At 37.8% G+C, this 26245-nt stretch overlaps 1 protein-coding gene across 1 annotated transcript in view; it reads right to left on the reverse strand.

Annotated features, from left to right (window-relative positions):
- Positions 1–258: 258 nt before the first annotated feature.
- LOC108706541 (solute carrier family 2, facilitated glucose transporter member 9-like) overlaps positions 259–26245 on the reverse strand; it is a 43466-nt gene continuing 17479 nt past the window's right edge. Inside the window, exons 5-13 of the mRNA XM_041579405.1 lie at positions 25829–25953; positions 23288–23433; positions 21795–21927; positions 19306–19493; positions 17853–17963; positions 13065–13166; positions 10569–10644; positions 6611–6738; positions 259–1114 (exon numbers count right to left, since the gene is read on the reverse strand). Of these exons, the coding sequence (XP_041435339.1) occupies positions 983–1114; positions 6611–6738; positions 10569–10644; positions 13065–13166; positions 17853–17963; positions 19306–19493; positions 21795–21927; positions 23288–23433; positions 25829–25953 (1141 nt within the window). The 3' untranslated portion in view covers positions 259–982. The remainder of the gene's footprint in view (positions 1115–6610; positions 6739–10568; positions 10645–13064; positions 13167–17852; positions 17964–19305; positions 19494–21794; positions 21928–23287; positions 23434–25828; positions 25954–26245) is intronic.

Genomic DNA, 26245 nt, shown 5'->3' on the forward strand with positions numbered 1-26245 from the left:
ATACACAAATTTTAGTGAGTCATGTGACAGAAATGACATCACTACTCACGGTTTATAACTGATGACATCAGAACTCACGGTTTATAAGGATATAATTTACAGGATATTCATGGCTTTTGTGTATTATAAAAGTATAAGGTATTGTTGCCCTGAACTGGTAAAACTGGTGTGTTTGCTTCAGAAACACTACTATAGTTTAAATAAACAAGCCGCTGGGTAGCCAATTTATATAGTGTAATTAATTATTTATTTTTTCAGAACAATTTTTTTTCGGGTGACGGGTCCCCTTTAAGCCTGGGAGTTGCTTTTTTTTTCAGTTTAGTATGATACAGTTTATTGTTGATATAGTAACCTGTTTAATGCTTTATTTACCATTAGGCCCTTTCAGCAGACATGAGGGTATGCATTCCAATTACAAGAAAGGAGATTCCATGGAAATATTCGGAGAGGAGTTTTGTTCCACCCCATGATGGTGATGGATACATTAGATAGCTTCAAGAAGAGGTTGGATAGCTTTTTAGAAATGGAGGAAATACAGGGTTATTGAAAATAGTTCTTAGTACAAGTTGATCCTGGGACTGGTCCAATTGTCAGAAAGGATTTTCCCCCTCTGAGGCACACAAGGGAGACTTCAGAAGAGTTTTTTTTGCCTTCGTCTAGATCAACTAGCAGTTAAGCAAGTTTTATATAGACATAAAATGTTGTATTTGATGGACATGTCACTGTGTCTTTGTTCAAGGGAGGCATTAATCAGATCTCTCTTCCGCTGGATACACCTATTGTTCTTTCACCATGGAATATACTGTCTTTTGGCAAATGTTTGGTTCCAGAAGGATTTTTGTCTAAATTGTACATGTTTTATCTGCCTTTTCAAGCTTAATTTGACTCTGTCCCTTGTTTGATATAGGGGAGACCTTAATCTCATCAGATCTCTCTTCTGCTGGAAACATTTATTTTCCGGTCGCGGCGAGAGCTATTCTGTTCACTTTAGAAATGCTTCATCAATTTCAGAGAAAGTCTTGTTCTTTGTTTCAGGCAAAACAAAATAGAGGTAAAGGGCTCCAGCCAAACAAATAGCAGCGAAGATGAGAAAGCAGTAGTTGCCCAAGCCTTCCTGCAGGAAAACATGCACAGCTCAAAATGAATCAAACAGTATGGAAATGACTAAAAACTATCATGTTTAAAAAAAATAAATAAACAAAACAAACATAATACAGGACTTACAATTTTATACACAATTAAAGAACTCGTGGAGGTGTGATTGTAAGCTGAACATGTTCATAGAAAACAAGCTCATAAATAATTCTAAACCTTCACCTTTATTCACGTATCTATAAAATTAAAAACACAGCTCCCAGTAGCTCCACTGCTGGTTGACACATCCCAGCTTAATAAAAGCGCTTGCAAAGGTGACATCGTATACAAAATAAGACAACTCTATAAAAACATATGGTTAGCCACTCCATAGATACTTTGTAAGTTATTCAAACTAGACATGTAATATCATATTTAGAAGGAACCCTGATCTGCAATCTAAAGTTCTAGAAGGCTTCTCTTAGGTTTAAAGGATGTTAAGTATCCCCTTTTCATAAAGTATTTTTTTTAAAAAGTTTTGAGCCAATGTATTACTTATAATAGGAGCTTTTCTATAAACACATGTTATGGGCCTTTCAGTGAGTACCTTATTTAAAAAAAGGTCATTAATTAATGTGTGTCATAATCCTCCTTGGGTTGCCTATAGTCCTTGTGCACTGGAGTGTAAGGATGTGAAATACTGTATATACTGTTTTTCAAATGTAAATAGTCAGACCAATGTAGATTTTGGTCAAGAGGTCGCTCCTTCTTCTAAGATTGGTTCTTCCCCTAGAATCATCTAGAATGGGGAAGTTCCAGCTTCAGAGGGCCTATCTAGGGTGTTCTTCCCCTAGAATCATCTATAATGGGGACATTCCAGCTTCAGAGGGCCTATCTAGGGGGGTTCTTCCCCTAAAATCATCTAGAATGGGGATGTTCCAGCTTCAGAGGGCCTATCTTGGGGGGTTCTTCCCCTAGAATCATCTAGAATGGGGAAGTTGCTGCTTCAAAGGGTCTATCTATTGGGGTTCTTCTCTAGAATCATCTAGAATAGGGAAGTTCCTGCTTCAGAGGGCCTATCTAGGGGGTTCTTCCCCTAGAATCATCTAGATTGGGGAAGTTCCAGCTTCAGATGGCCTATCTAGGGGGGTTCTTTGCCGAGAATCATCTAGAATGAGGAAGTTCCAGCTTTAGAGGGCCTCTATGGGGAGATGAGGAAGCAAAGAGCCTTCTCTTTGTCCTAAGAACGTCTACAGGCAGGACAGGCCTTGGAAGCAGCCCAAGTGGGAAGACAGCACCTTGTTAGGAGCCTTCTACAATGAAGTCTTGCCTTGGTTCAATGCATCTGCTTTTCACAGCTAAGGCCTATCTGAACATCCATCTAGTGGCAGAAGGTTGCCAGCCAATGGTGGCTCCATTACAGGACCCATACTCTGCCTGTTGGGTGCAAGCATAGAATATGGCCTGTACTTCTTTAAGGAAACAATTAACAAGGCCAAAGAAACTCCAGAGTAGATTGATAAGATGCAATTTTATTAAAGCTGAACATATATTAACAAGAAAAAACAACAATTTCCTAGCACTAATTACAAGTGCATAGAAATAAAAAAAATAGATATTTTAAGAAAGGGCTAATTTGGGTCTGATTGTATCATGTGAGGCATGAATTAATGAGCAATTAACAAAGGAGAAAATGATTTCTTATTTAGACAAAGTTACTGGACTTGCATCAGCAGTCAGAGAATTCATTAGCACACTATATCAGGATGGTAATTAATGTGACAGTGCCTTAAGCAATTTCCAAAATATATCACTATAAAACTAATATCAAATCATTTGTACTTTTATGCAGGGTCATGAGGGTTACCAGATTACTGAAGTACATAATGGTTATTGCCAAGGGCTTCAAATGTTCCCTCTAAACTGTGTCACGCAATGACAAGCAATAGCAGTACTTACAGTCTAAACATTACAATAATTCTATCAGTCATTCACCTCCCACTAGCTGTATTCTTCATTTTTATATTCTTTTGGAAATTCTTTAATTTTGGAATTAAAGAAACCTAAGTTAAAATACATATAATTAACAGGGAGGGTCGCAGCCTTCTGATCTGTATGTGTCCAGTTTGGCCAAGTATCACAATGGGCAGAAGGATTTCTATCAAACTTTTCCCCATAGTTATTCAATTATTGGCCCAGCTTCATAGCAATTCTCATCCATTTTTTGACCCATATAAAGCCCAATAGCCCATTAGCTTGGACAGGGATGACTAAGTCAACAGACAACTCAACTAACATAACAGAAAACCATTGCCTTCCTCTGAATCAACTGGCAAATAGGCAGGTTAAAATAGAGTTAAAAGGTTGAACTTGATGGACGTGTGTCTTTTTTCAACCTAAGTTACGCTGAACACCATTATAAATCCTGCCCCATCTGTAGTGTTCTTTTCATGAACATATTTTTCCTCTTTCTTAAAAAAACAATGCGGCGAGACTGTAAAGCTGTTTACTTTCACAACTCACTTGATCCTGTTGTTCTGTATGCATTTTGACCGTATTTTGTTTTTAATTTCCAATTCAAATCCCCTATTTGTGTGTACATAATTGTACATCACTGTTTATGCCTATTTTTTTTTTTAATTTGTTTTTATTAATAGTCAAACATGTACATCAATAAAACACAGTTGGACCTTCCAGAGGCCCACATTTTTATGCCTATTTTAATAAAAAAAATAATTAACTTAAAGGGAACAAATAATGTGATTCCTGCAGATGAACAAACTTTTCTGCTGTTAAATTCTGTATTTTATTAATAAAAGTGGCAAACCACATGAATCTGTTTCACAGTACTGTATATAAACCCTGCAAGTTAATGATATATAGAAGCTACTAGGGAATATTGAGGCTACAGCAATCAGTTCAGAATCTTAAAAAAGCTTAGTCATTGGAAAATCTAAAGAAGGACAATCACTCCAAAGAGAACGAACGAAGTATTGTTTCAGGAGGGACAGGCCTTGCTCACAATTCATTGCCAAGAAAAACTCGGAAGGCATTTTATAGAAATCAGGAGGTCAAGAAGGTCACTTACAGTTAAAGCAAAATTACAGTCCATTGTGGAATCTTGTCAAAGAAAACACGGCAAGATGAAGATTTATATGGAGGACTGAAGTCATCTAATTGAAGTGGATCAACATTGAAACTTGCAGTGATGAAATGTGTTTTATTTGGAAAGTGAACATGTTTCCAGTGTTCGCAATAACTATTATCTGTGCTTTGCAAGTAACCTACTGAGAACGGATCTTTAGTTATCTTACAGCACGTCTCTCTGGGCTGCTCTCAAAAGTTAACTGATTAAAGTTTCCAGCAAAAAACAATATCTACTCCTTGTTCTGATAGCAGGTAGTTGAGAAGCTCCCCAGCAATGTTTTTCAGTTAATTCAGTTAATTAACCAGGGACCTGTTACATTCCAAGCACTGCTCCACCTGCTTAAGCCACAAGAGGCAGTGTGGAGTACACGTCCTCTATCCAGCTGAGGGCAATTGCTTATTTAAGAGCTATTTAATAGCAATGGGCGAATTTATTCGCCAGGCGCAAATTTGCGGCGAATTTGCGCGATTCGCAAAAACGGACGCCGGCGTCAAAAATGAGACGCCGACGCTGTATTGCGAATTTTTCACCGTTTCGCGAATTTCGTGGGAAATTCGAAAATATTTCCGCAAAGCGAAACGCCACAAATTCGCCCATTACTACTATTTAAACCTGAATCCCAGACTCCTCAGTGATGGATTATTGAACCTACTGCTCCAAGTCTTGTGACCTTGTGATCTTGATTTGGTTCTTGTTCCTGCTCCTGTTTCTTCTCTTGTTCCTGTATCTGGTAATCTTGTCCCATTTTCCTCTCTGCTCCTATCTGCTCCCTGTTTTCAGGCTCAGATTTGTGGCGAGGTCCCAAAGGCCCGTGCCTAGGGCGGCAAGACTGTATGGGTGGTATGCTGCCACATTCCAAAAAGTGCTACTCTCCAGCGCTCCAGCACATGCGCGCATGCTCCTGTGGGGGGGTGGGCAGGGGGTTGCACGCAAATGTTGGCAGTCGCTAGGACCCTGCGGCACAAAGCAGCCTTGGGGAGCCTGGGCCTGCCAGTTTTTGACATTGTATGTATTCTGCCCATCCTGACCTTTGACCTCTTTGTCTGCCTCCTGCTCTTGACTTTCGGCCTGAACCTGGACATGTTTTTTGCTGCCTTGTTTTACTATTCTGCAAAGGTCTGTGCACGTTTTGTTTATTAAAAACTAAGGATTGCCGATTTTGAACCGTTTCGCAAAAAGTCTATGGGCGGCAATTTTTGACGCGCAGCAAATTTTTTTTTGGATGCACAACATTTTTTTCTCCCATTGGAGTGTATTGTATGGCCGTCATTTCCGCGGCTCATCCCTATTAAAAACCTAAAGTTATTCAGCACATTGGCTCCTGTCGGTCAATCCTAACAATGAAGCACCTTCATATGGCCTGACCTTGATTAACCTTCCCATGAAAGTGCTGAAATCTCAAGTCAAAAACACAGTTTTCCAAATTTCTCTCATGAGAAATATATTAGTCTGTAGTGTTTTGCTGATTGATTTAAAGCCTTTAAAGCCAATATACCATAAGGTTTGCAAACTTGAGGTCCCACAAACCATTGAGTTGACCGTCACTCCACCTAATCCCATGGATTTTTGTTTGGTAAGGGATCTGTTTTAACATTGTGCAAAGGGCCTCAACATAAAACTTTGGATAGGGTAATAAATAGAGCAATAGGAACTTCTTTTTAGACTGGGTGGTCAAACCTTTGATCCCACTTAGCCCACAATATTTGCAGTGGGGGGTTGTAGCCTGATTACTAGTCTTATGGAACACTTTGTTTTTATCCATTTAAGGGAACAAGAACCATATCCTACTAAGAGATATAAATAAATTGCCTGGGGGTGTTAGGATGGATTAAGCAAACTGGGTTAGATGGAGTGGATATAATGGTGGTAATTTAGCAAGCCGACGGTGCCCAGGAGAGCACGGGTTGTTTGATTCCAGGAAGAACCATCTCCACTTTACTTCTCTCACTGCACATTTACTCCATAAACTTACTGGATATATTTACTGATTCCTGCTGTTTTTGGGAAGTCATCCAATCTGCCTTGTTGTTCAGGGAACTCTCTAGTAGGGCTATTTTTTTTTTACAAAACTCTAAAGTAGCGTAATTCTGCTGCAAACTGACGACTCCCTATATAACAATAACACTAATACGAATTAATGGAATTGCTTCTTGTAATATATTGAGCAATTACTTTTTAAGAGAATTACCACCTCTGCATTTCTGTATGAAACAAATAAAGTGGAGTCGTCAATCTGCTCGTGCAACTCTTTTAGCAACAGGGACAGACATGCCAAGCAACATTAATTTGCTTTAACCACAGACATCACCCATCTGTAGCAACTGATAGCACAAATACCTCCAGCTGTGTGCATTCCATACGTCTTTCAAGGCTTGTTGGCTAATTTACCTGAATTAATGGAAAGAGAAGCCCAACGGCAAAGTTGCTGATCCAGTTGACAGAGCCAGCTATCATAAAAGCTGCTGGCCGCTGGGACTGCGGGAAAAACTCACCAACCAAAACAAATGGAATGCCACCTTAAATAGAAGAGAATAGAGGTTTCAGGTAATGGGATATTCGGTACAAATAGCAATATCCTAAGCAGTCAATGCATAAAAGTATTCAACAAACATTTGGTGAATGTTTTAAGCTGAGAATACATTTTTAGTCAATGCACTGATTGAGCCAATTCTGCAAATGCCACACACATATTTACACAGCCCTACCATTTTCCCCACAGAACAATTCTATTCTTACCATTACTCTTTTATCCTAACACGAGTGCTTTAGCACTACTTGTCTATGCATGAAATAGTGCTAAAGCAAAGACAATACAGGTATGGGACCTTTTATCTAGAATGCTCGGGACCTGGGATTTAACGGATAATGGATTTCCTTTCATAATTTGGATCTTCATACCTACTAGAAAATCATGTAAACATGAAATAAACGGAATAGGCTGGTTTTGCTTCCAATACGGATTCGTTTGGATCAAGTACAAGCTACTGTTTTATTGTTACAGAGAAAAAGGAAATCATATTTGGATAAAATGGTGTCTATGGGAGATGGCCTTTCTGTAATTCGGAGCTTTCTGGATAACGGGTTTGTGGATAATGGACCCCCCATACCTGTACATCGCTAACAGTGATTTATTTACTTACGAGGAAACTTTGCCGGCGATTCGCATTCTTGTCGTCGGGAAGACATTTCGAGGAGATTAGTTGGCCGAAGAAGAGGAGATTTGTCGCTGGGCGTCTAATCTCCCCGAATGTGAGTTTGAGTCTCTGCCCTAAGAGTAGCGTTACAGTGACACACATAAACTCACTATCAGACTAATGGTGTGGCCTTGTTTTGCAAAACTTAAAATTCTTATGGTGTAGTCTTGTTTTGTAAAACTCTACATTTCAAGAGATCACTAGAGATAACAGCTTCAGCACCTTCCACCTAGTGATATTAACAAATAATTTCAGGTAGAATGAAGTGGGAATGAAGCAGGAAGATTTAAGCTTTCGATTCACCCTATTCAAAAGTTGTCAGCGTATCTGCTCATGTACAGTCCCTCTCCAACAGCCGATCCAGTAAATATCAGGTAGGATGAAGTACTTTCCTCACAGCCTACATAGCCACCTACTGGGATCCAATAATTTGGCCCATCAGCCAGTTATCACCCAGCACAAGGTGGCAAGGGAACCTTGCAGATGTTCTTGTGTTTGGCCAGCTTAATGAAGATTTAAAATAAATAATAATAATAATAAATATATATATATATATATATATATATATATATATATATATATATATATATATATATATATATATATATATATATATGGAAAGAAGATCAGCACTCACTGTAGTTTTGGTGAAAATTGTGTTGATTTATTAATCAAGAATCACATCTTATCTTAATGGATAAGATGTGATTCTTGATTAATAAATCAACACAATTTTCACCAAAACTACAGTGAGTGCTGATCTTCTTTCCATATATGCATTACATTTGGATCGTGCACCTCTGGCTTCATTCTTTGGTTTGAGTGCAGGCACTGTGGGACTCTATATATATATATATATATATATATATATATATATATATATATACATACATACACAAATAAGATCCGCACTCACATGATATTTTATTTTTTAACCCTAGTATGGTTTTACATGGAGGATCGTTGGTGCAGTATATAGATGCAGTCTGATACACATGCACAGTTAGTACATGCCTGAATATCAGGTTATATAGATACAGGTCACTGGGTTAGAATAAATGTATGTCTTCTTGTTTGGTATGGTGCGGACCCCTTAGTGAATACTAATGGGTAAATTAATAATGAGTATATCTATGATAAGCACATTTACCATGTCCTGACAATAAATTATTGATGGTGGGCGAGATATTGGGTTATAATGACACTAAGCGGTAGAGAGAGGGTTAATATGACGGCTACTAGAATGTTTTATACCGAACCACTGCGTTGTTATCCAGTTTCAGTTATTAGAATAGTAACATCGAATATATATATATGTGTAGAGGGAGCCCCTGAGTAGACCTTCCACCCTTATTCAAACTTTGATATTTTTCGTAACAAGTAACAGCTATGTTAACAATTATGGCAACAAATTGGGAAGTGATATATAATGTTACTGAATATTTGGTTTTAATTTGTATTAGAGAGTGGGTTTTGTTACATTGTAATTTATTTTTGTGTAGTGATTTTGTGATAATTATTATGTTGTCTGGGATATGTATATTTGTCGTGCTTTAATGATGAGGTGGACACGTCATCTTTAATTGGCCAAAAAATCTTTTTCCCGCCAATCTAGGTATTTAAAGCATTTGTGTTTTTGTATTTGTTACTTTGAAAAAGGCACAGAGAGGGTTATGTGCACAGTGTGTGCCCTGTAACTTGTGACCCTGAGATAAAACTTAATTCCAGGGAAACTACAGTTCTAGGAAACATAAAGCTTCTATACTATCATTAGAAAAACAAGAGACAGACGATCTGTTAATGCACACAATTCTACAGATTATTTCATGCTAGATATGCTTAATCTCGGATAATCCATTGTTTTCATTTAACACTATTTTAGATATGTGCATTACTAGGTCATTTCATGTATTCCACGAGTGATTTAACAACAAATTGTGGTATTTTAAACCGTTTTAATGCATTTTATAGATTTTTGTTGGATCCTAGACATTTCCCTTTGCCCTCTGGAAGAGACTGTTGGCAAAAAAATAAAAGCAGATTTTTTCTTTAAATAATGTTGTGCATTGTAATGATGTGCTTGATGTTTTATGTGAGTAGCAGTGCAGTCATGCCTTATATCACAGGGAACAAGGGTTGTTATTAAAGTATATGCAAGTTATGTGTGTCTTTCATCTATATAGGTCATCTATTTGTGTGTGTATAGATTTATAGATAGAGCTAAAGGGATAGAGGAGGCATCAGCGAAGCATCTGGCAAACATAATCATACCATTTTGCTGACTAAAATGAACAGTGTGCTGTGTGTGTGTGTGTATGCCACATATAGTACTAGTGTCCCAGGGAGCATTTATTTGTGAGATACGGATGGAAGTCTTGGATGGAAGTCTTGTGGAATGTTTTTGGAATCTAAGGGTGAAGCTTACAGCAATGAGCAGTACTCCAAATGTTGGGGCTATAGGCTGCTCAGTGATCAGACTAGGGTTGCCACCTGTCTGGATTTGATCCGGGCAGCCCGGTTTTCAGGAGGACTGTCCGTGTCTTAACTGCCTGGCCGGATTTTCTAATTTAGGTTTCCCTAACATTAACGCAGCAATTGGCCAATTGCCAACCACCACGTCATAGCTCTGCCCACTGACCCTCCATGAAATGTCACTGTCCCACCCAGAACGTCATCGTCCTGCCCCTGTGACATCATTAGCCCGACCTCTGCCTGGAGCTCTCAGCGGGGAAAGGTGGCAACCCTAGATCAGACACTGGCAGAGGCCAGTGAAGTGCTTACAAATAACAATTCCATAGTTTATATAAACAAGCTGCTGTGTAGCCATGGGGGCAGCCATTCAAGCACAGGATACACAGTAGATAACAGATAAGTACTACTATAGTTTATATAAACAAGCTGCTGTGTAGCCATGGGGGCAGTCATTCAAGCACAGGATACACAGTAGATAACAGATAAGTACTACTATAGTTTATATAAACAAGCTGCTGTGTAGCCATGGGGGCAGCCATTCAAGCACAGGATACACAGTAGATAACAGATAAGTACTACTATAGTTTATATAAACAAGCTGCTGTGTAGCCATGGGGGCAGCCATTCAAGCACAGGATACACAGTATTTATTTAATTATGTTATCCTCAAAAAGCCATACCTGGTCCAATGCAAAATGATGCAATTACTCCAAGAATACACATAATGCTGATGTACGGTATCCAGGGTGCATGGTGCTAAAATAAAAACAAATCAAAAAGGGAATAACATTGCAAACCAATGTTACTGTATCAAACAGCATGAATTTAAAACCAAGTTATTCAACATAATTGGTAATTTTTGGCCTTGTCTGGAAATAAAAAGCAGATATTTCTGTTTATTAATCAAACAGCACTTTAACAGTATAACAGCCTGTATGATTTTAAAAAACAGTTTTTCTGTATTTAAAAATCCATTACTTACTGACAATTGCTGCTATGAAAACTTTATATTTTTGCTTTGCAATATTAAAACTATACAGAATCCAAACACTTGGGAGCACATTTACTTAGCTCGAGTGAAGGATTAGAATGGAAAAAACTTAGAATTTTGACGGGTTTTTTTTTTTGCTACTTCGACCATCGAATTGGCTACTTCGACCTTCGACTACGACTTTGAATCGATAGTAAAAATCGGTCGACTATTCGACCATTCGATAGTCAAAGCACTGTCTCTTTAAAAAAAACTTCGACAACCTACTTCGCCACCTAAAACCTACCGAGCACCAATGTTAGGCTATGGGGACCTTCCCCATAAGCTTTAAGCTTTTTTTGATCGAAGGAAAATCTTTCGATCGATGGATTAAAATACTTTGAATCATTCGATTCGAAGGATTTAATCGTTCGATCTAACGATTTTTCATTCGATCGGTCGAAGCATTTGCGGTAAGTCCTTCGACTTCGATGTCGAAGGATTTTGCTTTGAGGGTCGAATATCGAGGGTTAATTAACCCTCGATATTCGACCAATAGTAAATGTGCCCCTTGTTTTTTGAAATGTACTGTGACTCGTGTAATTGGCCTATTCCATTGCCATTACGGGCTGTGTATGCAAAACCCAAGCACAATGGAACAGAAACATATTTAAAGAAAATAAAAGCTACAGATAAACAGTAGTATTTTTGCCGATCTTTACTCTACCTCACTACACTAGTCTGCTTTCTTATCTATTGAGAGCAAGCAACAAAATACAGCTGGGTTTTTTAAACTGCCATGAATTCGAAATTCGAACAGAATTCGACCAATCAAAATGTATTAATTAATTCGAATTTTTAAAACTCAGGTGAATGGAATCGATCCTCAAACTCGAGTCGAATTCGAAAAGGGTTTTTTTTTCTGAAAAAAACTCAAATGTCAGGAAGGCAGCAAACAACTCCAAAATGATCCCAGGATGTCCCCCATAGGCTAAAACAGCAATTCGCCAGGTTTAAGGTGGCAAAATTTATTCGAATACATTTCGAAAATCGAATTAGAATTTTTTAAAAAACTCAAATCAAATTTTAACTATTCCCTGGTTGTAAATTCGAATTTCAAAATTAGAATTTTCACTTCGACCCTTGATAATCTGCCCCTTAGTATGATGCAGAGAGTCATATACTGAGACAACTTGCAATTGGTTTTCATTTTTTATGATTTGTTTTTTTTTAGTTATTTAGCTTTTTATTCAGTAGCTCTCCAGTTTGCAATTTCAGCAATCCGGTTGCTAAGGTCCAAATTACCCTAGCAATCGTGCATTTATATGAATAAGAAGTTAGAATAGGACTAGGAGAGGGCATGAATAGAAAGACGAGTAATAAAAAGTAGATTAAGCCATTTTAAACCATATTAAAAGTTAATTCAAAGGTGAAACACCCCTTTAAAGACATGTAACATAAGCAGTTAAAGTCAAGTCTGGTTCAGCTGCAATTGTGTATGTTCAGTGTTGTGACCTTACAGGAAAATATTCTGCTGCATGAGAGTGTGCCCTTTAACCCCCTGCTATACTCTCTGCAGGCTTAATTTTCTCCTTTCTTTTGTCTGGGGAGAACACTGTTTTTGTATAGGGTCGAATTTCGAGGTGATGTAAGTTTTTTTTGAAATTCCCATCAACTCGAAAAAAAAAAACAACCAAAATGTGAATTTTGAGTGAATCGGCTGTATTTGATCGTTCGAATAGAACTTGGATCATATTTGATCTAATTCAATTCGAAGTATTTAAAAAAAAAAACTTTGATTTTTCAAAGTCCACCAAATAACTCCGCATAGGTTCTAGGAGGTCCCCCATAGGCTAAAACAGCAATTCGGCAGGGTTTTAGATGGAGAATAGTTTAAGTCGAATTTTTAAAGAGACAATACATGATAAATTTCGATATTCATATTTTTTTCAAATTCAAATCAAATTTGGACTATTCCCTATACACTAAAATTAGCTCGAAATTAATATTTTTCAATTTGATCCTTGATAAATCTGCCTCTATTCCTCCCATTGCTGTTTCTGCCATGATGAGGACACTGTGCACTATACAAACTGCCAAAGATAAATAATCCCTATGATGTCCCTAAGCTTAAACAACCACAAAGAGAAATATCTTATAATGTAAGCAAATCAAACTAATAAAATGGAAAAAAAAAATTCCTTACCTGAAATGTTAGCGAAACAGTCAGTATTCCGAAGAACAATGTCATCAGAACAAATCCTCCAATCAATAGAAGTCTCCTCCCAAGCTTTTCAACAGTCATGCCCTGCATTTAAAAAACAGTTTTGCTTGGGATCATTGGCATGAGCCTTAGATATACAAATAAGAATAATATCTATAAATAAACAGTCCCTTTATGAATAATACAATAGTACCGGTATGGGATCTGTTATCCGCAAACCTTTTATCTCCGAGTTACAAAAAGGCTGTTTTATTTATGTATTTATTTATCCAAATAATGAAAAAAATTTAAAAAATGATTTCCTTTTTTTCAGTAATAATAAAACATTATCTTTTACTTTGATACAAATAAGGACATAAATAATCCTTTTTGGAAGCAAAACCAGTCTATTTGTTTTATTTAAGTCCAAATGCAAAAAAAACTTGAAAAATTTTAGGTTTTTTTACTATAAAATCCAAATTTTTTGTGGGAGATTTATTATTCCCCAAGGATGCAAAAACTCAGAATCTGAAAAAAACTCCATCTTCAACATGCCGCAGTCCTGTTGAAGTCAATGGCAGAGGCCCTATTTGCAATTTAAAGATATTATGGTCTTCTCTGGATTTCATACGATAATCTGAACATTTCTGTCTTTTCACGAAAAAATTCTGGCTTTTTCGGCGTCAAATTCGAGAAATTCTCATTTTTGGTGCGACATTTCAGTTTTTCCCAGTCTGATATTTCCATGGGGTTTTTAATGATAAATAAGGGTAAATCATGGATTCTAGTTTAGTTGGACTTTTATTATTTAAAACATGAGAAAAATTAGGATTTTGATAAATAACACCCTTAGAGGTCCATTTATAAAAGGTCGAATTTCAAATACATATACATTTTTTTTAACTTTAATAAATTCAAATATACTCGAAATTCGATTGGGAGGTTATTTAAGTGAAAAACCAAATATCTAAAACTCAAACTAATATTATCGACCCAGGAACTCGAATTAGAATCAAATTTGGCCAAACCTGAATTTTTCTCCAAAAAAACTCAAATGTCAGGAAGGCTATCAACATCTTCACATGGGTCACTGGACCTTTGCCATTGACTTCTACACTCGGCAGGTTTTAGGTGGCAAATAGTTGAATTCAAATTATTCCCAGGGTCTGGTATTTATTAAGCAAACATAAAAAAACCTTGAAAACTCAAATTTAAAAAATTAGCATCTAAAAGCTGATGAGGACATGTTGAAGTCAATGGGAGTTGTTCTAGGCAAAATTCAAGCCATTGTTTTAATTCAAGATAACTTCATTCATTGTAGTTTTTTACATTCAGATTTTTTCATAAATACGTAAATATTAGTTTTTTTTAAAACTGTTCATTTATTCAAAGCAGAAAAAAAACCTCACAAGTTAGATTTTAGATGAATTTAGATAAATAGGCCCATTAACATTTGGCACCCCCAAGTGTATGATGCCTTTCCTTCTCCTTTAAGGCAAATAATGATTATTCTGTAAATTTAAGGTTCTGCTAGGCTCCAGGTACTCACAGCAGCTGCTTATCAATGTGTATCTGGAAGGCCTGATAGATATCCAACCCTAGAGTCAATGGGAGTCTGGTATAAATGATTAATCCTCTATGTCTGAGCACAGTCATAATGATACAGTACTAAAAATAGAGTAAGAAAGCGCACACCCTAAAATTAAAGTATGAACGGATTGCACACTCAATTTTCATAATCCAAATAATTAAAAATCAAAAAGAAAAAGGCAGGCACAAATAATAAATATTCAAAAATAAAAAGGCAGGACAAATAATAAATAATCAAAAAGATTAGGGGGAAAAACTTCATATCGAATTTCGGTTGGTCTTTTTGAATTCGAATTTCGACATTTTTTTCAATTCGAAATTCGACCCTTGATAAATATAGGCAATGGAAAATAAAATGTAAGCTTTTTTAATCCTTTTACATAGGGATGCACCGAATCCACTATTTTGGATTCAGCCGAACCCCTGAAACCTTCGTGAAAGATTCGGCCGAATACCGAATCCGAACCCTAATTTGCATATGCAAATATGCAAATATGCATATGCAAATTAGGGGTTGAAAGGGGAAAATATGTATTACTTCCTTGTTTTGTGACAAAAAGTCACGCGATTTCCCTAATTTGCATATGCTAATTGGGATTCTGTTTGGCCGGGCAGAAGGTTTCGGTCGAATCCGAATCCTGCTGAAAAAGGCCCAATCCTGGCTGAATCCCTAACCGAATCCTGGATTCGGTGCATCCCTACTTTTACAATCTGACTCGGGCTTTACTATTTTGTGGGTCCAGGCTTGTGCCAGCCTCTTTTCAAGTTTCCTGGGATGTCAGGGGCCCACCGGAGAACCTTAGACTGTGGACCCACTTTCCAAACTATTATTCCTCCTCTCCTCACTCAACCTCTTTTATATCGACTTACTATATTCTTCCATTATTACCCATTTTTTCCCATAAAGAAATAGGGAATCACCATGAAATAGGTCAAATGTTTAGATGCGAGAGGCCCCCTGACACCTGGGCCCACCGGGAGTTTTCCTGGTATCCCAATGGGCCAGTCCAACACTGATCACAGAAAACACATCACACGTACGGTACGACCTGATTCCACTCTGTTGCTTCTAACCATTTGTTTATTTGAATAAAGCATTTGGAACGGAGTAACGTCATAACACCACATTATTTTGTACTTCGTGAACAATCGCTAAAACATGAGATACTGTTTATACTGGCTGACACACGCGCTCAATGAACTATGTGAAATTGTTTCAGAGCAAAATGTCTTTTTTTTCTAGCAAATGACTAGCCTGGAAGCACAACGGAGCAAGATGGCTTTCTAAACAACTGCTCTGTTTTGTCTGTTATTTTATCTTCTAACCAATGTACCATTAAAATTAATGATCCTGTCCTGGAAATGTAGAGAGCAAAAATGTGCAAAGAAATAAAAATCAAGCAGCAAAGAACATAAAATGAATGCGACAAAACTATAAAGAAACAGATAGCAGATGGGAAATATCAAGGACGCAGTGTAGTCTGTAACCAGGGTAAAGCAAAATAAAACAATAGAAGCTCAACTTTGGAATGTGAATTAAAGGGGTTGTTCCCTTTTAGTATGATGTAAAGAGTGATATTCTGAGACAATTTGCAATTTGTTTTTGTTTTTTATTTTTGAAGGTTTTTGAGTTATTTCGCTTTTTTTCAGCAGCTCTTCAATTTGCATCTTAAAGGGATACTGTCATGGGAAAACAAGTTTTTTAAAAAACACATCAGTTAATAGTGCTGCTCCAGCAGAATTCTGCACTGAAATCCAATTCTCAACAGAGCAAATATATTTTTTTAATATTCAATTTTGAAATCTGACGTGGGGGTAGGCATATTGTCAGTTTCCCAGCTGCCCCAGTCATGTGACTTGTGCCTGCACTTTAAGATGGAGTGAATAAAGCAGCAGCACTCCGGTATCTTTGAAAATTTGTAAACCTTTACTTAAATGCAATAGGCAACGTTTCGGGCTACGCAGGCCCTTTGTCAAGATGGCTTGACAAAGGGCCTGCGTAGCCCGAAATGTTCAAAGATACCGGAGTGCTGCTGCTTTATTCACTACATGTATGCGTTGCCCTGGCAGGGGGTACGGCGTGCACCCGGGGCTGCAAAGAGCTTAATCCGCTTTTGAAGCACACCTTATCTACATTTACTGCACTTTAAGATGGAACTACTTTCTAGCAGGCTATTTCTCCTACTTAATGTATCTGAATGTGGGACTTGGCTTTTACTATTGAGTGCTGTTCTTAGATCTCCCAGGCAGCTGGTATCTAGTGTTAGGGAGGTGTTATCTGGTTACCTTCCCATTGTTCTGTTGTTAGGCTGCTGGGGGGGGTTATATCACTCCAACTTGCAGTACAGCAGTAAAGAGTGACTGAAGTTTATCAAAGCACAAGTCACATGACTGGGGCAGCTGGGAAACTGACAATATGTCTAGCCCCATGTCAGATTTCAAAATTGAATATAAAAAAATCTGTTTGCTCTTTTGAAAAATGTATTTCAGTGCAGAATTCTGCTGGAGCAGCACTATTAACGGATTCATTTTGAAAAAAACATGTTTTCACATGACAGTATCACCCTAGAAACCCTTTTAAGAGGGTTATTCATTAAAATCTGAAATTTTTGGATTTTTGTAAAAAATAAAAAAGTCCGACCAAACTAGAATCCATGATTTGCCCTTATTTATCAATATAAAAAATTTGAAAAAACAGCAAAGGGAAACCTGAGACTTTTTCGGATTGTCGAGCGAAACACCCAAATTTTTCGGATTTGACGCCTGAAAACCATGAAAAAAAAAATTTTCACGGAAAAAAACAGCATCAAACTCCAAAAAAATCTGAACATTTCATGTAGGTTAAAACATCTTCAAATGGCTAAAGGGACATTGACCATTGACTTTTACATGACTTCGGCAGGTTTTAGATTGCGTATTTTTAGATTCGGACTTGAAACAACTTCGGGGGCATAATAAATCAAAAAAAATCGCATATTTTTTTACCGCTACTTTCTTGGGTTTTCGTGTCATAATAAATAATAAATGTTAATAAATAAGCCCCGAAATGTGAATATCGTATATGGGCCAATCTAGGCTATCAAATTCGCTACTGTGTAAGTTTAACACATTTAAATAAAAAAATAAAAAAAAGACATGCTGGTTAAATCACACATTCTAAAAGTATAAAACTATAAATTCTCATAATCCAATTAAACTTACAGATATTAAAGATGCCAGAATTTCGATGCCCCCCGTTGATAGGGTAATGTATGGAATGTTGTCAGGCTGAATACCAGCTTCAGCAAAGATACTGTTGGTGTAGAACCAGATCTAAAATATATATGAATAAAGAAATATTATTTCCATAACTAAAGTCTACAATAGAACCTTTAAAGCAACAGTTCAGTATAAAAATAAAAACTGGGTAATTAGATAGGCTATGCAAAATAAAAAATGTTTCTAATAGTTAGTTAGCCAAAGATGTAGGGGCCCATTTACTTTGCTCGAGTGAAGGAATAGAATAAAAAAAACTTTTGAATTTCGAATATTTTTTTTGGCTACTTCGACCATCAAATTGGCTACTTCGACCTTCGACTACGACTTCGAATCGAACGATTCGAACTAAAAATCATTTGAATATTCGACCATTTGTCAAAGTACTGTTTCTTTATAAAAAACTTCGACCCCCTACTTCGCCACCTAAAACCTACCGAAGCTCAATGTTAGCCTATGGGGAAGGTCCCCATAGGCTTTCTAAGTTTTTTTTGGTCGTAGAAAAATCGTTCGATCAATGCATTAAAATTCTTCGAATTGTTCGATTCGAAGGATTTAATCGTTCGATCGAAGGATTTAATCGTTCGATCGAAGGATTTTTCGTTCGATAGTTTGATCTAAGTATTTGCGGTAAATCCTTCGACTTCGATATTTGAAGCCGAAGGATTTACATCCGGCAGTCGAATATGGAGGGTTAATTAACCCTTGATATTCGACCATATGTAAATCTGCCCCGTAATGTATAAAGGCTGGAGTGGCTGGATGTGTAACATAATAGCCAGAACACTACTTCCTGCTTTTTTAGATCTCTTGGTTTACACTGATCGGTTACCAGATAGTAACCAATCAGTGACTTGAGGGGGGGCCACATGGGTCATAACTGTTGCTTTTGAATCTGAGCTGAATGCTGAGGATCAATTGCAAACTCACTGAACAGATATGTCCCATGTGGCCCCCCTTATAGTCACTGACTAACTCAGAGTTAGAGAGCTGAAAAGCAGGAAGTAGTGTTCTGGCTATTATGTTACACATCCAGTCACTCCAGCCTTTATACATTACATTTTTGGCTAACTAACTATATTAGAAACATTTTTATTTTGCACAGTCTATCTATTAATTTAGTTTTTATTTTCGCACTAAACTATTCCTTTAAACTGACAGTAGCACCAGTTTTTTTAGCATAAGCTTCCTAATACTGAACTGTATATTGAATTTTATTATTGGGTCACTGGTTTTGTTGGTGGTCTGCATTTTCCATAGCAATAGATGAGGTGCATAACAAGTTTTTAAGAATAAAAGAAGGCTAGCTTGTTTCATAATTCAGCGCCCCCAAAGGGAAAACCCGTCACAGCCCTTTGAATATTTCATTGAAGCAGCATAGGAAACCTTGGAAACTTACCGCGTTAAGGCCGCATAATTGATAAGCTGCCATTGTTACGACGACGGTTATGATTTGCCACTTTGCAGCGCGGGTCTTAAACAGTTGAATAACGGACACTAATCGAATATTCCTTTGAATTCTGGTTTCTGCCAAAACATCTTCAATGTCCTGCGAGACGTCCTCCCTCCCGAGAAATATGCTGAACGCTAAAAACAATTGGAGATGGAGATTCATTAACAATGGATCATGTAGCATATGTCTTATATTATTATAAACTTTATTAGAGGGATAAGCCACATCAGCCATTAATGTGGAATATTCTTCTCATTGTTTCTTGTTCTTTTGATTACTGATATCTCCAGTATACTACAGGCATTCAAAAGCAAGCCCTATACTTATTAGTCTCTTGATCAAGCAAACAAGTGACATTTAGGGCGTGTGATCATTTAAACGATGGCTGCAACGTCGCTGACATTTTGGTGGAGGGATGGGGGCTCCCCCTATGTTATTAGAAAGGTGCACATTGAACCACTGAAATGTCAGGTCACAAGGGTTATAAAGGATATTAAGGGGCCCATTTACTTAGTTCGAGTGAAGGAATCGAGGAAAAATAGTTTCAATTTTGAATGGTCGAATATGGCTACTTCGACCATCGAATGGGCTACTTCGACCTTCGACTACGACCTTCGAATCGAACGATTCAACTTAAAAATCGTTCGACTATTTGACCATTCGATAGTCGAAGTACTGTCTCTTTAAAAAATTCTTCGTCCCCCTAGTTCGCCACCTAAAACCTACCGAGGCCAATGTTAGCCTATGGTGAAGGACCCCATAGGCTTCCTAACAATTTTCTGATCGAAGGAATATCCTTCAATCGATGGATTAAAATCCTTCGAACGATTATTCCTTCGTTCGATCGTAGGAATAGTGGTAAATCCTTCGGATTTTACTTTGACTGTCGAATATCGAGGGTTAATTAACCCTCGATATTCGACCCTAGGTAAATGTGCCCCCAAAGTCTCTTTTTACATTTTGAAATTAGAATGCTTACATATTTAACCAGCATGCTTACATTTTATAAAAACTTCAATTTCTTATGCACGAAACCCAGCGCACATCAAAAAATCATTGGGATTTCTCCCATTTCTCCCATTGACTTATATGCAACCTCGACAGGTCTGAGATGCCGGATTTTCTGGTTCTGACTTTTCCATCCTTGGGGTTTATTAAATTCTGAAAAATGTGATTTTTTTTAAAAGTCCGATTTTATAAAAAAAAAAAATCACAAATTTTTAATAGACAGAAGTACAAGGCGACCTGCTGACCTTCAAAAATCAGTCATTGTAAACCGGAAGTGACATCATCGGAAGTAGGCATGATCATAAAAAAAGGAGTAAAAATCGCTATTGAAAAGACCCACGGGCCGACCCGCGACCCGCAGAACCGCCGACCCACATCTATACCCGAACCCGGAACTTCTACCTGCAACCAGCAGAGTACCGCAGGTTTTTGTGGGTAACCCGCGCAGGACTCTACAAGGTGGACAAGTGTGCAAGGATCCATTTTCATGCCCACCGCACAGGGGCCGATTTATCAGAAGTCGATATTTATTTTTTTCACGATTCGAGACAAACTCAGCAAAAGTAGTGAGTAGTAATGTCATTTCTGTCACATGACTCACTAAAACTTGTGTATTATAATAAATAAAGTACCCCTTGTTGTAAAATATGAGGATATTAGAATTAACCTCGGAGTTCCATGACCTGTATAAAAACACTCGGCCTTCAGCCTCGTGCTTTTATATGGTCATGGGACTCCTCTGTGACTTATAATATCCTTATATTTTACAATAGAGGCTACTTTATTCACTATTTATTAGAGATGTTGGTGCAAATGCTTGAAGTGGCCACTTATTATTACACATGTCCAAGGAAGCAAAATAAAGACAAAAGATCCTCTAATGTCCTAGACATGAGCCCACCCTAAAACAAATGTGGCATGCCCCTCAAATGGTTGAATAAAAAATAACACAAACATTTTTAATAGTATATCTAGTATAGGTCAATCTAAAAACAACTGGACTTGCTGAGTAATCAATGAAGACGTTTCACTACTCATCCGAGCAGCTTCTTCAGTTCAACTGACTGGTGTGGGAAGTTCTCAGCATATAGACTCCACTAATCCAATCACAATGGCACATTGTAACTCTTCAAAGAGGTGACATCACTTTAGTGAATTTGCAGATTAATGATCATTTGCCTGGCGATAGGGCGCAAAACTGCACTGGAGACGGTCTCTTTAGCTAGCGAATTGTCCTCTACGCCTGTTAGTAAATTGGCGATGTCCCTGCGGTTGGGATTTCTGGCGGATTTTCCCTAGCGACAGTCACTTCAAGTTTTAAAAAACTCACATGAATTCGAGATTTAACCCTTGATAAATGTCCCCAATAACTGACACCTACAGTAGCTGTGGATAAACAAATGATATTAATAGTGAGTGTGACATACCTTCCTCGGCTCTCTTCCTGTCTTGCTTCTGTAATAAGAGATATCGGGGGCTTTCAGGAAAGAATGGCAGAACCAAAAGCTGTATCAGTGCAGGAATCATAATAAATCCAAACAGGCAGGGCCACTGGGATTCCTAACAAGATAGAATATGTTAAAGATTTCTGTATCAGGGAAGGATTTTCAGCTATGAAAAATGAAACAAATTCTGCTTTAAATGGATTGTGCCACATGGGCCCCTACTTAGAGGCAATTTTATAAAGATGTGTAATATATTTGATGCCAAATAATTAGGGATGCACCCAATCCAGGATTTGGTTCGAGATTTGACCAGGATTTGGCCTTTTTCAGCACGATTCGGATTCAGCCGAATAATTCTGCCTGACCGAACCGAATCCTAATTTGCATATGCAAAGTGGGGAGGGAAATAGCGTGAATGTGGGGAAATGCCCCTAACTTTTTACTTACCTCTCGGTGCAGAGTCACAGCATCGGATTTCAACGCAGTAATCTTCTGGGTCTTCGCTAAGCTGAGACGGAGATCGGTGAAGCGACGCATGCGCAGTTGGAGCAATTTCCCGGTTTGCGACATCTGCGCATGCGTCGTAATGGACGGAAATTTCCGAAGCACCGGAAGACACGAAGACCCAGAAGATGGCTGCGTTGAACTCCGATGCTGTTACTCTGCACCAAGGGGTAAGTAAAATGTTAGGGGCAATTCCGCGGGTGGGGTAGCTATGCAAAGGGGGGAGGAGGGAGGAGGGGGTCTATGTGGGGGGTAGGGTTTTTTGGTAAAGGGTTTGTTTCTCCTTTAACATATCAGTGATTTTACACAGCATTCCATGGCATTAAAGCAGAGATCTTTGGTGTATTAAAATGCCCATCGTTGTGTATGTCAAAGCACCATTTAAAAGATTTATACAGCATTGGAATCCCTGTCCCTGCTTGGCTTGTGTGATGCTGATTACCTAGAAGTATATTTTACTAGCTGAACGAACCATTCGCTTTTGTGATGAGGCTCTTCCTTTTTAGAAATCCCTAGGAGTTGTCACTGCTACAAAGAAAACCTAGGGCAGAAGAATATGTCCTTGATTATATTATACCCTGCCCTCTGGAATGCTAAATTATACACCCTTTATGTTTAGTGATTCATACATAATTAATTGGAGAATAGAGGGAAGGGATGATGAAATTGAGGCTGGGGGGCCATAGAGACTATGGTAGATTGGGGTAGGTTAAAACTACAAACTGAGCCAGGAACATCTTCAAAGAAGCTTGAAAAATACTTAAAACAATGGGAAAGTAAATGTGCATTCAGCTCTTACTATTTCCATTAAAGAAACCCATATGGAAAATATGAAATTAAGAAAACGTGACCCTTTAAATGTATAAATAACAGTGACTGCATGCTTGAGTTACATTGTAATCTTCATTTCAAAGGCAAATCTGAATGTGCTACTCAACTTGATGTGGAATGTCATTTTCTAATACACCTACCTTTCCAAATATATCGGGAAGGCCCAGAACTTGCCCGACAAATACTCCAACACAAATTAGGATGGCAGTGACTTGTCCTAAAGATCCGCGGATGTGCTTGGGTGAAACTTCATTTAAGTACATGGGGAGAGTACTGAGAGCGATACCTGAAGAAAAAAGCAGAAGCTCTGTCTCTCTAATATATATAGTGCTTCCTCTATAGTTACGCCATTGTATAGCACCAAACATACCTAACAGATGGGAGCAAGTAGGAGATGATGCTTAACACTTGCTAAAGCCATATTGAAGCATTTCCTGATAAACATACTTTATTATATTTTGACATTGTTCAGCAATCACATTTTACTGTGCTCATTTACTAACACAGGTGAAGTTGCCAGAAGCAACCAGTCAGAACCACTAAATTAAAGGTATAATCACTGGGGGTGCCAAATACAGGTATTAGGCACCCTTTAGTAATAATAATCACTTACCCAATACCCGGGCCGTTGATCCTGTTTGCTAAAACAACACAAGCCTGGGGTATTTCTGTAGAATAGAGTCAGTAAAGTACCTGGCATGAGCAGGTCTAGGTGCAGAATGTGCAGTCGACCCCCCACCCAACCTCCAAATGCAATCTTCGCAGTAGATTTGGGTCGGCACGAGGCTCCGACAGGCCCCAAGACGTTGGGGCTGTTTGCACCCCTGGAGTTCCTACACTGAATACAAAAATATTTCTTCTGTCTTCTCTTCATTACAGTCCAGACAGGCACAGGCAGTAAAGTAAGAAACCAAACCTAGATTCAAAAAGCTGTCTTCTTCACTCTTTTGCACATGCGCCTGCCCAGGACTAAAGAGAAGAAGTGGAATATTGTGGCAAATGAGCCCCCGAGGTATCGGGTACTTGATTATAATCGCTGGGTGGGGTGCTTAAGTTTTGGCAACCCCTTCCCAGTGATTATACCTTTTTTTTAACCATTCATTTTTATTTCTCCTCTGGGTGTGTATAACAAAAATATATTCTAAATCTTTTATTCTTCTTTTTCTTCTCCATGTCCAAGCTTCTGTGTTGTTTCTGTTTTTTACTCTGAGCTGCCATTGTTTTGAGCTGCTGGTGAGAAGCTTCCCAATTACTTCTCTTTTCCTTTTTGTTATAGGGAAAGAATTGGCCATCAAGAGACTTTGCTGAACTGTCAATCAATAGTGATTAGAAGCAATTGTAACATAGTAAGTAAAATAGTAAGAAACATAGTAAGTTAGCTTGAAAAAAGACACACGTCCATCAAGTTCAACCATAAGGGGGTTATGTATCAAGGTCCGAATTTATCTCAATATCGGCTGCTACAAACTCTGATCTAACCAGCTCTGGTTTTTAACACTTATTTATTAATACATTTTCCCGAAAATTTGCTTTGCGGGAAAAGCTCAAATTTTCAAGATTTTTTCGTGAATTTCCCCCGCAATCTCCGAATTTTTCGGAGTTTTCATCCGAAAGCTCCGAAAACATAGTGAAATTGCCCGAAAACCCAGACACAACCAAAAATCAATGGGACTGTTCCCATTGGCTTTTATGCAACCTCGACAGGTTTGAGATGCCGTGTTTTTATATTCAGGCTTTTTAGCCCTCGGGTTTTAATAAATTCTGAAAAGTTTGTGATTTTTTTAAAAGTCAGATTTTATAAAAAATATTACCAATTTTTTGGATTTCAGGGAATATCAGGAATTTGGATCTTAGTAAATAATCCCCTAAGTCTATATATAACCTGCCTAACTGCCAGTTGATCCAGAGGAAGACAAAAAAAAAACATTTGAAGCCTCAGAGGGGAAAAATTCCTTTCTGACTCCAAAATGGTAACAAAAATAGTCGGTGCACTCAGAAAACCTGATTACAGCCTAGGTGCTGGAACATGAAGTCATGCATACAAATAAACAAGAAGAGTTCGGACAAAAGTAAATTTTAATCAATGTTTCGGCTCCTAAACGTGAGCCATCTTCAGGAAGTGAAAGCCACATACAAATGTATGTGGCTAGGAGTGCGGACTCTTTTTGTTTATATATATATATATATATATATATATATATATATATATATATATATATATAGAACAGCAAAAAAACGCACTCATAGGACTTTAAATGCAAAGCAAAAAGTGTTTAATTCAACGTTTCGGCTCCAGAATGTGAGCCATCCTCAGGAAGTGCAAGCTAAATACAAACAACACATATTTATACATATCAAGAGGGGAGAAAGAGCGCCAAAAACAAATTTCAAATGACGTCATCGGTGGGCGTAATTTGATGACGTCATTTGAAATTACATCATTCGTGTATCCAACATTTTGGCCCACATTTGGGCCTTTATCAAGCGTGATGCTTGAATAAAATCTCTGGAGTGCTGGTCCACTTTGAATGCTGTACATTACATTTGATCAAAGCACCCAGCATAAATCGTGGGAGGAAGAGTGCGGGTACTTTCAGAACAATTATATATATATATCATTTTTTGGAATTTCCTTTATTAAGTTTTTATGTCACAAAATAAGAGTAAAGAAAAATATTTACCACCATCAATGCCCATGATAAACCGTCCCAGTATCATCATTTCAGGAATGCCAGCTATGTTCCATAAGGACATTAACAAAGCTGCTGTAATTGCAAATAAATTGTTCAGAAGCATTGTTCCCTTTCTGCAATAAGCAAGGAAAATATTTATTTTATTTAAATGAAACATGTGAACATATGTCACTGTACAGAAGTTGGTGCTATTTACGTATAAGCATGAAAGTCGTCGATCAAATGCAATGGTCCTGGTGCTACCATCTTGAATAAACAAAAATAAAATAAATGGAGAACTCATGGGGCTTAATATATAATAATTAATTAATAATGCAAAGGTCCTTATAGGGCACGTGCAAGCTGACTGACTGATTGGTGACAATAACAATAACTGACCTGTGTTACAATTATTATCATTCCAAA

This window comes from Xenopus laevis, chromosome 1S (assembly GCF_017654675.1).
Source record: "Xenopus laevis strain J_2021 chromosome 1S, Xenopus_laevis_v10.1, whole genome shotgun sequence".
Lineage (NCBI taxonomy): Eukaryota > Metazoa > Chordata > Amphibia > Anura > Pipidae > Xenopus > Xenopus laevis.